Source organism: Harmonia axyridis, chromosome 4 (genome assembly GCF_914767665.1).
Source record: "Harmonia axyridis chromosome 4, icHarAxyr1.1, whole genome shotgun sequence".
In the NCBI taxonomy this organism is placed as follows: domain Eukaryota; kingdom Metazoa; phylum Arthropoda; class Insecta; order Coleoptera; family Coccinellidae; genus Harmonia; species Harmonia axyridis.
The window spans coordinates 43,375,950-43,394,173 of record NC_059504.1 but is presented as its reverse complement, the minus strand read 5'-3'; the positions used below and the strand labels follow the sequence as shown (position 1 = coordinate 43,394,173).

Sequence of the window (18,224 nt, the reverse complement as noted above, 5' to 3'; positions counted from 1 at the left end):
TCTTAGATAAATCTTAGCATATTTTTGCCCTCACCATGTAATTATTCCCATGTTTGTGCCTCAGCATGTGAGACGCTTGTCTCTGTCCCTGCCTGTAGGAGTGTGAAGTTGCAGACGCAGGAAACCAAACTGCTATTATCCTTTCCGTCACATAACTCAGGTCCATGTTTCCAGACACTCCGTTGTTATCCTTTTTCGACGGCCTGGGCTGTGAGGTGAAGGCTTCTCCGAAACCATTGTACGAGGAAGATGTTATTATCTGTAAAAGGGAAAAAAATCATCAGAAAATATTGAAACAATTCGAGAGAAGCAATTTACTTAAGATATACTCTCAACATGTATAGTTTGGGGCGTTCCTAAAGGAAATTAGATCAGAAAATTAGGAAAGCACTGACGTGAAGTCAGGAGCCTTCAAGTGCACGTTCATTCTTATGCCTATTGCGCCTCTATAAACCACAGAACTGTTAACAGGTATCTATATAATTGGCCTCCAGTTGGTTTTCTAGTCTACAAATTGAGTAATTACTCAAGCTATTTTTTCTTGTTTTATGGTACAAATCGCAACTCGGTAACTAAGGCCGTTTTTGAGTATCAGTTTTTTGCCTTTCCTGAAAATTTACAATTTTGGACAAACAGCGTTTTGAAAGTCTGCTCGTCATTTCATATGAACACCCATAAGCTAATTTCGTCGGTTTGTAGTCACAGAAATATTGGGTAATTTCTTTTTCGGTATTCTTTTTGAATTTTCTAGAGTTCTGGTTACGCTCTACAGACAAGATTTTGCACGAAGCTTGAAAGGATTATTCTATATATACTCGCAAAACCCCAACTCAGTAGAGCTGAATTCGTATAGTATCTCTACGATTTTTTTTTTTGAGTGGGCAGCTTACTCTATAATTCATGTTGTCGGTGAATTCTAAGAAGAAGAATAAGGAAATAATAGCCCTGTGCATCTAGAACATCTCTGAATAGTATTCGGAACAGGAACTTACATTTACAGCTGCAATAAAATCATAGTATGGATCGTAACTTAAACAACAGCTATAATAAAGTACACTTCCTGAAAGGTCAATGGTTATGGTAACATATTGTATTGTTTTTGGAGTCATTGGTATTGAAGCACCAAAAACACATCACACTAACTGAAAATATATGGGTTGCAAAATCAAAGAAACATTTCCGCTATAGGTACACAGCGACAGCTTACGATAGCACAAAAATGCTCCTATCATCTGTATATTTTTGGTTGAACCGATGTTCAAGAAAAATGAGTAATATGTCGCACCCATCCAATCACTGTAGTAATATAATTTATATTAAAAACAAATAATAATAATTTATTCCTCCTTTAAGACATCATACAATGTATAGGAATAGTCAACAAGAAAAAAAGAAAATAACAAAATATTGAAAATATAAAGAGAACAATGTTGGCAAAAGTTAGTATTAAAAAAGTCTTAAGTGATAGAATTAGTAAAGAACTCTTGAATATTATAAAAGCAATTGTCAATCAACATTGATTTTACTTCTTTCTTAAATTGTTTTTCACCAAGTCTCTTATAATGTTTAGGCAAGTGATTATACAATTTAATTCCTGTGAAAGTAGGTGACGACTCATATTTTTTAGTGTTATGCTTGGGAATACATAAAATATCCTCATGCCTAGTATTGTAGCTATGAAAATCTGTACATGTTTTAAGTTTTTTTAAATTTTGGTGAACATAAATTAGACAATTGAACATGTATATAGAAGGAAATGATAATATTTTATTTTCCTTGAATATAGGGCGACATGAGTCTCGAGGACTCAGGTTGAAAATGAGACGAAGTACTCTCTTCTGTGCAACAAATACACGCCCAGCATATGGGGATGAACCCCACAGAACCACGTTATAGCAAAGGTGACTATATACACTACTAAAATACACCCCAACGAGAGAATCTAATGATAGTGAACTCTTGGGGCGGGAAATAGCAAAGTAGGATTTACTTATTTTGTTACATACGTGATCAATGTGGAAGGACCATCTCAACCCACTGTCCACACGTACTCCCAGAAAACTGACACACTCTGATGACCTGAGGCTGAAGTCTGAAAGGTCCACAGTGAAATCAAGACCGTCCCTTATCTGAAATCTGATGATTTTGGTTTTCTCCAAATTTACAATCAAAGAGTTCCCTCGGCACCAGACAATAAATCGTTTGATAAGAGATTCACAAATCCTTATCAGTTCTTCAAGATCACGAGCTTTAATTGCCAAGGAGGTATCATCAGCAAAGAGAATTATAATGCAAGCCACAATATGATGAGGAAGCTCGTTGATGAATAGGAGAAAAAGAAGGCACAAATCGACCACGTTCCAGAACAGATTCTTCCTCAATCATTTTTTTCTTTGAGGATATGTCGAACATACAGTTCATATTAGCAGGAACTGTGCGTTTATTGTAGAATAAAATTGAAGAATTGAAAGGATATGTGATGCAAAGCATTACGCTAAACAATTGTAGGACAATCATCAAAGATGTCTGTTCAAGATAGAACACTGATGTGTAAAGGTAAACAAGGCGAGTAAATGTTGTTTTTCGAAAAAATATCTACTAATAGGTGTGGCACAATGCTTCCTCGTCCTTGGCTCCTTGAATGTCAAAACTTTTATCTCCTGAGAAGTTCTGATTCATGCAAACTGAAATTTTTATAGAACTCGAATACCAATACCAAATTTGAGCAAAATCGGACTAGTAGAACGTGAAATATCCAATATCGGTTTGGGCATTAGCAAGACCAAGAGTGGGTAAATCTGTAATTTTCATGTAACTTTTTACTCGTTATTACTTGATTTGATAAATCAATTTCTACATTTTTACTGAAAATCAGAAGTGACGTTTTTGCATGGAAAAAATGAACCCAAGTTTGTTCAAAGTTTTATATCCTCACTGTTTTTGAAAAAAGTATATCGAATTTTTATAAATTGAAGGGTCTTCGGAAAAACCTAACTTCGAAATAAAGAATTTTATTTCAATGAGTTTTTGAAAGTGAATACAAGAAAAACCTAGGTATGTACTGATTTTTTGATTCATTGAAAATTCTGCTGGGTGTTCATTAATGACCATAGATTATTAAACGTAGATTAATAGAGGGAGCATACGCAATTTTTACATGTCCCCAAAATGGTTAGATTACGTTATTGTGATTTATTTTCGAATCCACAATTTCACTATATCGTTATGAATGTTTATTATATTGAATGAAATATATTTATTTCAGTGATTCCTGATTAAATATGCAAATTTGAATATTTCGAATCCGATATTTTTCCTAATTGTCGAATTTATAATAAACATAATATTTATTAAATATTCTGTATCTACTTGCTGAAATCCAAGGTTTGGCAATTTTTGCTCTCCTAGTGTCATCGGTTATTTTACGTCGTTTGGCGCACTTGATGTTTCTTTTCTGAATTTCTGATATATTGAGTTATTTATTTCAATATATTTTGAGTACATATGAAACGTTGATTCACTATGGGACAAAGAAGTGCGTTCTTTGTGGATAAACTCGCCAATTGAGTGAAATATAGAATCACTGATATGTTTTCATTTCCGCGCGCTTCGTGTCAAATTTGATAGTTCATGTTGGGGACAAAATTTACTTACTGAAAATAACATATGTTCCCTCTATCTGTGTTTATTACTCTGAGTTGATGAATTATTCAAACGTAAATATTGGTAATTTTCCGAATAGCACACCATCTATTTTAGTTTTTCATTCGGTATAGAATTTTTTGAGGATTATAAAATTTGCTACTTAATAAAAATATGAAATAGAGGATATGCCATTTGGTATAAGCTCGATATTAACGTTTGAATCAATGAATTGTATCATTTTGAACACCTAGAAGAGTACTCAATTCTTCTAGGATTGTCTCACAAAATTACATTAAAAAATAATCATACATATTGGAGTCGTCCGGTTTTTATAAATTTATCATTTAATTTCAATATTGATAAAGGAAAATAAATAAGACACTCAAGTGTCTTATTTCTGTTCATTTATAAATATTGAAATCATGTTCCACCAAAGGATAAGGTATCAATATCGTCCCTACAATTTATGAAGAATCGAAATATCTCAAAAGAGGTAAGTTTATAGAATATGAAACTTCGGAAAAACTTGGGCTCATTTATTCTATGCAATCTGAGAAGTGAATTAAAGCAGGGTGTTTCATAAGAAAAAACGTATGTTTGGTTTTTGCAGTGTTTTGATACACTTTGTGTATTTCCTAATAATTTGAGGAATGTAGCTCTAACGGGGCCTAACGAAAAAAAATCGAACATTTCAGCGCTCAAGCGTAATAGAGCGTTCCCTCAATGGTGAAACACCCTGTATATAGAATAATTATTTCAAGCTTCGTGCAAAATTCCGTGTTGATAATTCATTTATTAGTATTATAGAAAACTCAAGTTGAATAACGAACAATATACCGTATGTAGTATATTGGCTCTCGTGAACCCCAAGGTCGCAATTGGCACAAGGAAAACGCTTCCAGTTGGTTTACCCAATTTTCATTCCATGAAAGCTGAGGAACCATAGAAGGAACATAAATTCGAAAGAGTTGTTGTTTTTATCACTGACAAAGACATAGAAAATTACCTTATGCATTTCAGGTCCATCTCTGTCAGAGTCCTCGTGTGTATGCTGAAACAAAGAACAAAATTAGAGGTACAATTCGAAATGTCAACAAATAAAACCGAGTAAAGCACAATAAACGGAAAATTCATGGGAAAATAAATAGAGGCGAGGTAGAAAACAAAGGGTATCCAACGTTTATGGCCGTACAACTCTTTCCACCTGATGGCTGAAGGCAAACAGAGGTGTAGATAATAAAGAATGGACTGATGTTGCGGAAATCGAACCGAAGACGAATATTTATTATCTTGTTTGGCTTGATCTACAAGTGGAGACGGATTACACAGAAAAAATTGGAGATTTCCTGGAATGTTCTTACTTGAAGATCAATAATAGTTGTTTGCTTAAGCGTTGGGTTATATTCAAGCTTGCCAATTGTATATTCAAATGATAATTCATTGCTGATGTTTTGGGATAGGAGTGGTCTGAAATAATTAGTTTAGGTAGGGTAATTATATTTTTTGGATTCGAATGAGAAAAAGATTATGACTGGCCATTGGTAAACACGATCAATTTGGGACCTAGGTATGGATCTATCATCTTGCGACCCATCTTAGTTTGTCACAATTATGACGTATTTGATGTCAAAATCGATTCTGTCTGTCCGGTCGCAGTGTACATGGTGGCCCAAATTGAACACTTGAAAATGAGAATCTAGTATTTCTATACTAGATAAAGAAAAACTGATGTCAGTCTCTGAGAGTCAACTTTCATGAGAAACTTATTGGCGAAAACCGCAACTCCATAGCTATTACCGTTACATAGTTACAGGATGTTTTTCGAAAATGCTCATTTTCGATATACTTATAGCTGTAACCTTTTTTTTTTTGTTGAAAATCTCTCATTTGTGTGAAAACATTCTTGTGACAACTTTTTTTACGTAGAATTCAATGAAATTAATGGAATTTTCTGCAAACTGACATTTCGTAACATATTCCTATGAAATTTTTTTCAAATGGGACTGGGGATTCATCAAGCCAAGTAGCTTGACATTTTAACCAACTACTTGCCTTGAAACTCAAGCTCGTGAAAAATTACATACGAGAGCTTGACTTGACTTGATTTAAGATATTTATTGCTTGACTTGATATCAAGCTACTTGATATTACTTGAGCTTCACATGCACGCGTCGCACGCCATATATTCCTGCAATCTCGTGAGCGCTTAGACTAAATAAGGGGATTCCTCGAGCGCCGAGAGACTGAAGCATTCGCCAGTATGACTTCATTAGTAGTTCTCTCAGATTCCTATGAAATTATTGGTAGATTTCAATAGTTTCAGAAATATCTTTCCAAACTTGGCCAAAATGGCCCAGGATTTTTTATCAACGCCAGCATCTTCAGCTCCTGCTGAAAGAAAATTTTCCAGAGCTGCTCTTACAGTTACAAAAACCTGCAATGGGTTAGGCGACAAATCTATAAAATGCCTCATGTGTCTTAGATCCTGGATAGAAAATTATTGAATCAAACAAAGCCCGGAAATTCTCAATATTAAGAAACTTTAATTTTTTTAATATTTTTCATTTTGTTATAATTTAGTGATTTAATTTCTCATTCAGAAAAATTGATATTTTGGTACTTTCATACAATAAGGTTTATAAACAAAAGTGTGTTTTGCAAGGTTCCTTCTCATTTCATTTTTTTTCATTGATGTGGCAGTACACAATAAAACTGCTGAAAATCAAGTAGTAGATATGATTCAATTACTTGATAAATAAATACTTGACTTGACATTGAAAAACTACTACTTGACTCAAAATCAAGTCAAGCTCAAGCCAAGTAGCTTCAAAATCAAGCCAAGTCGTGAATCCCTAAATGGGACTTGCCTTATATTTCTAGATATTTTGATAGAGATGAAAATTATCATTCCAAAAATATAGCATAATTGATAAGTTTCTGAAGTCCCAACAGGTGGCTAGCTAGGTCGCCTGACCTTATATCTGTGGAAAGATATAATCTTCCCCATAGACGTTAGGTCCATAGACGTTAGATCAGGCGATCTAGCCGGCCAGATTTGAGTATTATGAATCAAAAATCTTCAAGTTAGTTTTTTGAGAAAACGAATACGAATTGCGCAAAGCTCCGAATTTTTCGAAACACTGTTTTCCAATCACTTTTGGTTTAATAGTTTTTCACCCTGCAGCCTATTGGTAACAATAAACTAGAAGGCCTTGAAAACAAGTACCAATACGAAAAAATTCCACCCCGGTGAAATGTATGTACCTATACTATTAAAAAATTGCTTCCTTCATGAAACCACTAGGCAGTCATCATAAATATAAAGCACCGCAAGCTCCTACATCAAGAAATATCTATCATTTTCTGGTAACGCAGAAATTTGTATACCCGCTACTTATACGCTCCGCAATACGAATCTGCAGCATGTAATTTTGGCCATGCAGTTTTGGACCACCCTGCAAACTCATTATTTCTTAACTCTTCAATTACCTGTAATTTCAAGCCTAAACGTTTGTGCTTTTTCCACCGCTATCGATCAAGAAGTCTATCAATGCCGACATTAATATGTACCAGGATGAGGTGAAGGTACTGCAATTTACTGAACACCAACCTTCTCGATTTATATCGATCAATTTTTCAAAATTCTGTTCATATCACTTTTTTCGGGATGGACTTCACTATTGCACTTCATTAATATGTTTATTTTGTTTTATTACTATATTAGGAAAAATACGAAACCAAATGTTAAATTATGGAGATATGAGTTGAAAAAGGAAGATGAAATCATTAGAACTGAGGAATAGTGCATCCTTTTGTCTTGAAATTAACGAGTCATAGAAACGTTACAATGAGATTCCAAGCCATTCAAACAATATAAGTGAATATCTACAAAAATAAAGAAGAATTTAAAAAAAGTGAGACAAAACACAGCAGAAGCCTAATTTTTGTAAAATAAGTCGATTACGAACGACATAATCGTCCATCTGAGCTTATAATTGGTGTAATAGTTAAAAAATCCGAAGAGACTGAATTCGTTAATGATGTCTCAAGGCCCATACATCATCGACATGCATGCTCGACCGAAAATATTGCTGCAGTAAGTGAAAGTGTTGAAGAAGATCGAAATTTATCTTTTCTTCGGTCCCCACAACATTTAGGCCTAGCTTACGGCACCCTATGACGTATTTTGCTAGTGGATTTGCATCTTTTTCCTTATAGGGTTCAGTTGACACAAGTACTAAAGCCAGCTGACCATGGAATACGTAGAATATATGCTGATTGTTTGCTTGAACTGCAACGTTTGGATGACAATTTTTCGCATAGAATTTTCTTCAGAGACAAAGCACGATTTTCATTCGTTGGCTATGTAAAAAAGGAAAATTTTTGCATATGGAACAGTGAAAACATCTTGTATCTGCTGAAAGACTATTATATCCACATTCTTTGAAAATGTAGAAGATGTCACTTAAACCGTCCATTGTCATCACTATAGCCATAGAGTAATAAACATAGGTATACGGAATTTTTACATGTCCCCAACATGGCTAGATTATAGATTGTGATATATTTTCAAATCCACAATTTTACTAAATCATTATGAATGTATATTATATTGAATGATATATGTGATTCTAAATTAAATATGCAAATTTGAATTATGGAATCCGATATTTTTCCTTATTGTGGAATTTATGGTATGCAGAATTTTCATTATTTTCAACCTGCTCAAATGCACGGTTTGGCAACTATTGCTTTTCTAGTGTCATCCGTTGTTTGGCGCGCTTGAAGTTTGTTTTCTGAATTTCTGATATATTTAGGTATTCATCTCAATATATTTCGAATTGATATGAAACGTTGATTCACTATGGTACATAAGAAGTGCGTTTTTTGTGGAGAAACTCGCGAATTGAGTGAAATATCGTATCACTGATATGTTTTCATTTCCGCGCGCTTCATGTCAAATTTGATAGTTCATGTTGGGGACAAAATTTGCTTACTGAAAATGGCATATGTTTCCTCTATCTATGTTTATTACTCCGAGGTTATAGCTAAATGATTACCAATTTGTTTGGCATGATGCAGTCTGTTGACGATCTGAAATATTGTTTGGGATAAAAATGAGAAGAATTATTGACGGACTAAACTTTGGCCTTTCAATTTTAACAGTTCGCATTTACGTTAGTTACAATTGAAAAAAAATTTGTGAATTTTACGATCTCGTAAGACCAAATCACATCTTGTAGTATATTCTTTCAATGAAAAAATTAAAAAAGATTGAAAGAAATGGTGAAAATATTCAATAGGTATTTCGGTTTGTGAAAATGGAATTGGTTTACAAGTTGTTTTAACTCCATTGTCTTCCAGTAATGAAAATTTTGAATATTTTTTCTTGTGATGAAATAGTATATTGTGCAACAAGTGGGGAAAATCCAACTTTTCTCCCGAATGTGGAAGTTTGTGGCACGAGCCTGAAAGGCGAGTGCCGCAAACACACGAGCGAGAAAAGGACTTTCTCCACATGTTGCACACTATACTTTTCCTACAACTGCATAAATTTCAAAAATTCAAGTAATGGACTTGATACAAATCAAAATGGCCTTCGTTGACAGTATATGCTAATTTATTGCGTTTCCATAGAAACGACTCAAAAGCCCAATTTCATTGGTCTACCAAGCAAGGTGTGGGCAAAGTGTCGTGAGAAATAATATTTCCCACAGTATGAGCAATATATAGTTTTGAAATTGAGTAAGCTATGAAGAATACGCTACTTTCCATAGCAGTCGTAGGAAAAAACAATTTCGATTAATCGTGAGCATATGATTGCCAACAAATATAGTCAACTCGGAACTCAACATAGTGATCTGCATTTAGTTTAGATGAAAAAGTCACCGAAAATCAGACTCATTAAGTTCTATCATGTAAGCGAAACGATCTGATAATAGGCACGATTCAAGCATAATTGTCATAGAAGTTTCGTATTCACCCCAAATTTTTTGTAGTTAATTCCATTCTAAAACCATAGCGTCATAAATGAAAAAAATAACATTTCAAATTACCTGAGATCCATTTTCCAAATGGAAACTGACATGCCACAACGTGAACGCCAAACGATTCAGAAAATTCACAGAAATCTCTTCCAAGGTGAACTTAATGTTCTTCCTGCAAACACAACAGCAAATCGTTGCGTTTCTCACTTGCACATTGTCGTATTGGAACAACATAATATTTCATTCTCTTCCACATTAACAATGATGGCGGATAATATTCGAAAATCACACGTAACAATAAATCTTCCAGACTCAATCTTCGTAGCTCCAGGTGGGGGCGTTAAAGAACAATAAATATTTTCGAATCCGATTCGCGAACGGAGTACTGTTATTAATAGTGCAAATGTAGTTAGAAGTGAGTGGAATCGATAAGATACGTTATAAAAGTTGAATTGCAACTATCGCAACTTGTTTGTTTTCCAGCGATAAGGTGTGAATTAGGAATGGGGCGATTGCATTTGATGCATTCCGAAAAAATCTTTCACCTATATAAAGCAGATAACATGGGGAGCTGTCAGTCAATAGCTCCAGAGTGTTAATTGATTGGATTTTATCAGTTGTCAATTAACGGGTGAAACAATAAACATGAATCACTGCAATTCAACACGAAGACTTGTTTTTTATGTTTCACGGGCTATTTCGATTTGTCGGATAAAAATTGCTATAATTATTCTTTCGCGTGATTCATTTCATAACCTTACCAACGAAACTTCATAATGAGGAATATGTATTTCTTCAATTTATTAGGATGTCCTTGAAAAATATTAATTTTACGTCTTCATAAGAAAATGGTGCGAAATTTCATTCTTGCTTTTGATTCGGGAAAATCCATGGACTTTTTTCGGAATACAACAATGAAACAAAGAATATTTGAATCAATTCAAATTCATTTTATGGTTCACTCCGTAATAATGATAATGCATTTTCCAATAAGAGGTTTCATTTTGAATAGCCTGCTATCTGGGCATCTTTTGACATTCGACAAAGTAATAACTAGACCATTACTCTTCAACAAACTATTGAAATTGTTGAGATGTGTTACAAGAATGGTGCAAATTTGCAGTCTCATTTTTAAAACTAAAGCACTTTTGGTTCGTCATGAAGTACCTTCTAGGCCCGCAATAGCGAAATTAAGTAGAAAGTACCCAACCTTGGTACAGGAAGACTCGTCGCTCCAAATGATTTTATTAAAAAAATCTGGATCTGCATGATGTTTTCCCGAAATTCGCCGGCAAAGTTGAATTTCGTTGAGGTGAATAATTATGCGAGTAATATTTTCGCACGTAAATAATTGCCATTGTTCAATGCAACATCGAAAATTTCTTAACAGAATTGACAAACTTGATTTTGTCAGAAACGTACCCATTTTGATAAAAACAGCCATAGCTTTTTTCTTTGAATACCAAATGACTTGTGTGATACCTTTTTGAAATCACCATAAAATAGACAATTTATTGGTGTAATGTGCAGCAGTATCTCGGTAGACGGTACATTTTGGTTCCACTACGATGGGCTAAACTTCATTAACAAAATAATCTACTACCAAAATTTCCAATAAAAATATTTCTCATAGCCCCCCTTTAAAATGTGAGAATGTTTTTAATGTAAAAATTGAAATCATTCTTCAGCAATATTTTACTGAAAAAATTAAACTAAAAGGTGTAAAATTGTACCAACCGTAAGGACAAAACTATTGAAAGGGGCAAAAATTCATTATCTCGAAAACGGTAAGACTTTTATAATGGGAATTTTGTCATAGCAGGTGGGTTATCCTTTGATCTACATTTTCCCTCGGTTTGACTCGGTCTTTACGGGACACCCTGTATACATACTTTGTTTTTGTAAAGAAAAGTCATCCACAAAAAATTGACACTTTCCGAGTTATATGCAAACTGATAACATAAAAAATGAAATTATTCACCTTTTTAGGCATTTTTTCAATGTTCCGTCACTAAATTTTGGTGGAAAATTTCAGAATCGGATTCAGTATCCCGAAAAACATAAATCATCGAAGAAATCAAAACTACCATGTGGAAAACATATAGGTATTGAATGGACTATAAAGATAGACGGATTAGGATGGTAGATTTTTACTAGATTCAAAATAGGTATTCTTGTTTCAATTGATTCCTCATTAATTATTTCAAACCAAAAACATTTAAGCCGAAACATCCACATTTCATGTAGGTATTTAATTGAACGGGTATGCCAAGGTCGTTTAGACGGAAAATTCAGATTCGATTACAGAGCCATCTGTGACAATTCGTGGAAAATTGTTCATACAAAACGTTTCTATTTTTCGCCTTATAAAATGAATCTGAAATAAAAAACAGGGATTCCCACTTGAAATTCCAAATTTGACCCCTGTATCAAGTGGGAATTAAATGGAAGAGGTTCTGACATAAGTGGCCGTCCTCCTCAAAACCATAAACCTTTTATTCGCAACATTTTTCTGTAAGATGTTTCCTTTTCGAGATTTTTTACTGATACAACTAAACTAAAAGAATCACCCGATATATTCAGAATTCGGAATTTCACAATACCTCCTGCATCTCTCATATCCCCGAAAAGTTGCAACATATTTTCCTTGTCTCAGGGCTATGTGGTTTATTTCCGTCATAAGTTAAGAAGATAGCACAAAAGTTCACCATATATCTGGATGGAAAATATAAATTTTACGCCTTATTTATGTCTTCTCCATCTCCTGAGTCCATTCGAATTTCTGATGAAGACAGAAATCGTAAAAATATCAGAATTGCGCAGACTGGTATAAATTTAGCTTACTTTGTCTCGGTTATTGGTTATGAATTCCGAATACATGACTCGAAATCCTTCAAAAAATTAATAATTAAGGTTTAATCCTGACGTTTGAGTTATTTTTATTCACTACTGTTCAAAATATACTTCAAATTGCATAATGAATAAATAGATTATTGTTTTAAATTATGGTACTTATATAAATTCGTAGCTCAGTAGAATCCTCGCATCGAATTTTTGAACTGAAGAGGATCAATTCCAGGTGGCAAACGAAATTTGTTTTTTAGTTCTTCACTTTCTAAAAAGTAATCGTAAACTCTTTAGATTTAGAATGTTTCACTTCGAACAATAAAAATTCAAATTTCAGGACAAATACCCGTTTTTATTTTTTGATCTTGGCATGATGAAAATCTAGTTACTCTTGTTCAGTAGTTATATGCATAATCTCTTAATTTTCTTCAAAAAAGTGACATCAAAACATATAAGTATCAAATGTAAAAATTATGACATCATTGTGCCAAAACCTTCACTGTTTGAAATATCTTTTTGATGTATACTTTTTTTATCTAGAAATAAAATTACAAATTGAGAAAATATTCTATTCAATATAAAAAAAAGATCGAAAACTGTATAAATTGAGTAAACAGTTAATAAATTGAATAACTTGATTAACATAAAGGCAGAAGTACGTTTTGGAATTTATCCATTTTTCAATACAATTTTTCCTCATCAGTATCTTATAGTTCAAAAAACTTACTAAGTTTACCAATTTGTATATTGTATACAGAGCGCGTCAAAATTATGGAACAAATTCATTTCCTCAGAGAAAAATATTTGGTAACAAAATCCTGAAACAGGTCAATTTTTTTTTCACTTTTATCAAATTTTATGCATTTTTGAAGGGTTGATGGGGATTTCACAGGGTGCAATCCTTAAAAAATGCATAAATATTTGGTGAAAGTGAAACAAAAATTGACCTGTCTCAGGATTTAGTTGCCAAATATTCTTCTTCTGAGAAAATGAATTTGTTCCATAATTTCACAAACTCACATTTTTGAAACCCGTAGGATATCTAAAGAAAAACTGTAGTAATAGATCCAACTCTTCTGTGAAATATATATACAAATTAACATTGAATTGAATTGAAATAATAATTTGAGCGATCTTTTGGACGAGGTTGACTTTAATGATTACTTTGAATTGTAAAGGTTCACTATAATATGTAAAAGAATTATACGAGGAATTATATGTTACATTCAAAAAATCCATTAAGAAATAACGAATCAAATAGAATAGTCTCGTAAGTAGTCCAGCGTTAATGAAAAAATTTATTCATAGAAAAGGGGCACATCCACAAAAATAAACCATAATCTGAATATTCAAAGTAACAAAACAAATTGCGACCCAGATTTCGAAATGAAACATGTCCATCATCATTACCACACAGGAGAAATTTGATTCTACGGTCACGTGAACACCCCTGCAACCTAATATCCAACTTGACATCAATAAAATCGCTTAACCGCATCACTGGAGCACCTTCCACAATATGACAATCACTAAATAAATTATTATTGAATAGAATGAAATGTTGCCTTGTCCGGCCCATAATTTACATACAATACCGTGAAATTGCAATTTTCACGTTACATAAAAAGATTATAGAATCGATTTCTTATTCAGCATCTGGATTGAATTGAATGGTATAGGATAGTTTCTGTTATCTAGGCATGATGTTTGAAACGCTTAGATGAAGATCACGCAAGTTCATTTAATCTTTGTATTGATGAAATTAAAGAATTGTAGAGAGTGACTACCTTTTATTATTTCCAAATCGAATAATCTGCAGAGGTGAACTTGTTTCTTGAATACCGAAGATCCTATTGTTGTAGTAGCTGATGGGGATTCTGAACTTTTTTTGTGTACGTCATTGTGCTTTCTTAATGTAATTATGTTAGGTTGTAGAGTTTTTCTAGGATGATTTTTTTATTTAATTGCTTCATTTCAACTCTTCAGAATCGATGAAATTTGTCAACAGATAAAAAAAAAATTGTAGTATTGAAATTTTCACGTTCAAGAATCTATATCTATATTCTATACAAGGTGTAGGTAAATCGGAGATACAAATGAAAATGACAGACTCCTCGGATAATTCAAAAAAAGTCCTATAAACATGGGCTCACAAACGCTTTGTTTTCGAGATGCAGGGTGTTGGAGTATTTAAAATACACTAATTACACAGCCACTTTGACCGTTTTCCAGAAAATTTAGGAGATATGAATGAGGAACAAGGTGAAAGTTTTCACCAAGATATTTAAGTTATGGAGGACCGCTACCAAAGAAGATGGGACATGCACATGATAGCAGATTATTGCTGTTTTCGATATACGATATAATATTGTATTTTGTATAACTAAAATAAAAATTTCGTATCTACTCTTGTTTACTACACTTACGGATTTGAGTTTAAATAATGTTACCTATGTTTTTCTAAAATTGTATACCTATTTTTAAAATTCGAGCTCCTAGGTAAAAATGAATCAATGAATGTTTATTCCATTGTGAAGAGGAAGGTATGCCTTTAACGATGGTAATCGGTATCAACCAAATGGCTCCCACGGCTATCATTGTAGCATAATATCCTTTTCATGAAATTTTCCATGACCAATTTGTCCATTTGTGGCAGTATTTTCTAGATAACTTCAAGAATTCCATCTTTCACGTGGCTCGAAAGGAAAAATCTATTATGACAACCAGCTTTGGTCCACCATCTTACAAAAAAAATTATGCTCACAAGACACACTTTTCCCCGAGCTTTTTTCTGTCATGTATAAAAAGTTTCCCTGAACCCCTATTTGCTGCAGTTGCTACCTAATTATTCACTTCCATTTTACCATATTGATGATTTCAGAATTAAAAAGCTTGTCATCATGCATCATACCACAACGATCGGAGGTTATTTAGAAAGGCCATAGAATTATCATCAAAAAAATTTCCGGCTTCATTATCATCAAGATCTATCTGTCTCAAGGAAATGTTCATGCAGATCACGTCGAGTTTACCATTGCTGCAGGCTGAATTCTGACCCATAAGAATTTGTCCATTGACAGGGTATTCATTATTCAAATGAAGAAAGGTTACATAAAAGTTGAGTCAATTTGGCAGCCAGTATCCCATGCATATCAAATTTCTATTTACAATTCCTCTGATGAATATTTAATGGATTCATTGCTGAAACTCGACTTACCAAGCCCATCCGTAGGATCCGCGATTCAATACGTCTAAAAACGTGTTTATCATGATATGAATAAATATTTCATCGTATTACGGTATTTGCAGATTTGGTTTTGCATTTCCCATTATTTTTTGGTCCATCTAAGACGTTTGAATCTTTTTACCAAATTTATGATATACATCTATTGATTTACATGTTTTATGATTCTTCCAAGTTCTCTTATTAAAATTTATACAAATTGTCCAGCTAGCCTGAATTCTGCCAACTATTCTTGAGGTGATATTTTTCCAAGCGATAAAGGAAACTTTGACCTGATGTCAATTTCTTATGCACATTTCATTTTTGGAACAAGTTTCTCTTGTATTTTCGAGAGCTAATTATTTGGTTAACTTTTAAAACTTATCTTATTCAATGAAATTCAGGTATCTAAGCAAGCCGATATTCAGTTAGGTGAAAAATATCATTTTCAGTATCATAATTCCTTTTGTTTTCAAGGAATTAATATATTTCAACCTTGAGCCCATAATTTTCTCTCTCTTGCGGTGTCGAATTTTATATCAAAAATCATGCACATTGATCTCATAGTTTTGGGGAAATGAACAGCATATAACGGGTGCTTTTTTTCGAGGTATATAACTTTAAGTTGGCATTACTGTTCAAGATGACGACCGATTTAACATCTGTCAAGTGATTCATTCTTAGTTTGTTTTGGGCAATTCATCATCAATAGACTCACGCCTGAACAACGCTTGCAAATAGTGCAATTTCATTTCGAAAATAATGGTTCTGTGCGGAATGCGTATCACGCACTACGTCCATTTTATTTTGTTTAGCGATGAAGCGCACTTCTGGTTGTATGGCTACGTTAACAAACAAAACTGCCGCATTTGGAGTGGAGCTAATCCTCAAGTGTATGTCGAAACACCGTTACATCCAGAAAAACTGACTGTTTGGTGCGCTTTATGGGCTGGTGGAATCATTGGTCCGTATTTCTTCAAAAACGATGATGGCCAGAACGTTACAGTCAATGGTGATCGGTATAGACTATAGAGCCATGATAACTAACTTTTTCATTCCTGAATTGAACAACCATGATGTCCAGGAGCTGTGGTTCCAACAAGACGGCGCAACATGTCACACAGCTCGTGCCACAATCGATTTATTGGAAGACCCGTTTGGTGACCGCCTAATTTCACGTTTTGGACCTGTGAATTGGCCTCCAAGATCTTGTGATTTAACACCGCTTGACTACTTTCTGTGGGGCTATGTAAAGTCATTGGTCTATGCGGATAAGCTTCAAACCCTTGTCCATTTGGAAGACAACATTCGCCATGTTATTGCCGATATACGGCCACAAATGTTGGAAAAAGTAATCGAAAATTGGACTTCCAGATTGGACTACATCCGAGCCAGCCGTGGCGGTCATATGCCAGAAATCATATTCAAAATGTAATGCTACAAGATTATCTTTCGGATAAATAAAATTCATGTCAATCGAATAATCCATCATTGTTTTATTGCAATTTAAAGTTCTACAGTTCTAAAAAAAACACCCTTTACCTAGTAGACGGATTTTTACAATATACATGGATGTTCTTAAATTAGAGGTACAAAGGAAAATAGAAGATACCTTGGATAATCACAGGGGAACAGCTGTGTTGGTGTCGAGGTTTTTTGATCTGATGCTATATCAATTTGAAGTCCTGAATTCAAAATCAAGTCAAAATATACAAGTTTTTCAAGAACAAAATGACCTGTTTTTGGAAAACCGTCAACAATTATTATTTTATTAAGCAAAAATCATCTTGACAATAAAAGTACTTCGAAAAATATAACAACTTGTCCAAAAAGAGTTATTTTCTCCACATTTGCATCAAGAATCCCACCTCTGAATGCCTCACATAGATTCACGTTTGCATGTCTAAACTTTTAAACAATTCAGTGAAAATAAGATAACGACGAAGAATCTGAGGCAATGGTTTATATCAAAGTACATCACGTAATGAAATATATTCAGTTCAAATAGCTTTCCATCGTGTAGCCAAGCCGTCATTATGCAAAATAAGATTTCAGTGTTGTCGTGACATTTGGAAAGTATACAGGAATAGAATTATAATAATTATTGAGAGAATACTCAAGCCTTGAATTGGTAAAAATGTCACAAATGAGAAGTACAGTTGGAATTGTTTATTCTTCAAGTGTAGCCTCTTATATACGGTGACACATTGAAAAGGTATTTTCATAATTTTGGGTAATCGTTTGGACTCATCAGTTTTGTTCTAGAAATTTTGTGATTTTGGTTTCGATATCGAAAGAAACATAATATTCACTTTTGTCTTTAACTAGGCTTTTCGAAACTGTGGTGTAGAAAATTGGGGAAAGAGTTGGAATTATGTTGATAGATACAAAAATTTCAAGAAACTGAATAAAAAACGAAAATGCAGTTGAAAATGAAGCTTCAAATAGTGAAGTAAAGGGTGTTTTTTTTTAGAGCTATAGAACTTTAACTTGCAATAAAACAACGATGGATTATTTCATTG

The 18,224-nt window shown here is 33.6% G+C and overlaps 1 protein-coding gene across 21 annotated transcripts in view; it reads right to left on the bottom strand.

Moving 5' to 3' along the window:
• LOC123678523 (tensin) overlaps positions 1-18,224 on the bottom strand; it is a 320,051-nt gene that overhangs the window by 80,464 nt on the left and 221,363 nt on the right. For 19 of the 21 annotated variants that reach the window (XM_045615584.1, XM_045615581.1, XM_045615572.1 and 16 more), the window contains 2 exons: positions 4,652-4,696; positions 35-259 (listed from right to left, as the gene is read on the bottom strand). In XM_045615584.1, coding sequence (XP_045471540.1) covers positions 35-259; positions 4,652-4,696 — 270 coding nt within the window. Of the gene's footprint in view, positions 1-34; positions 260-4,651; positions 4,697-9,701; positions 10,088-18,224 lie in introns of those variants that run through there. The other 2 variants (XM_045615587.1, XM_045615586.1) reach the window with 2 other exon arrangements.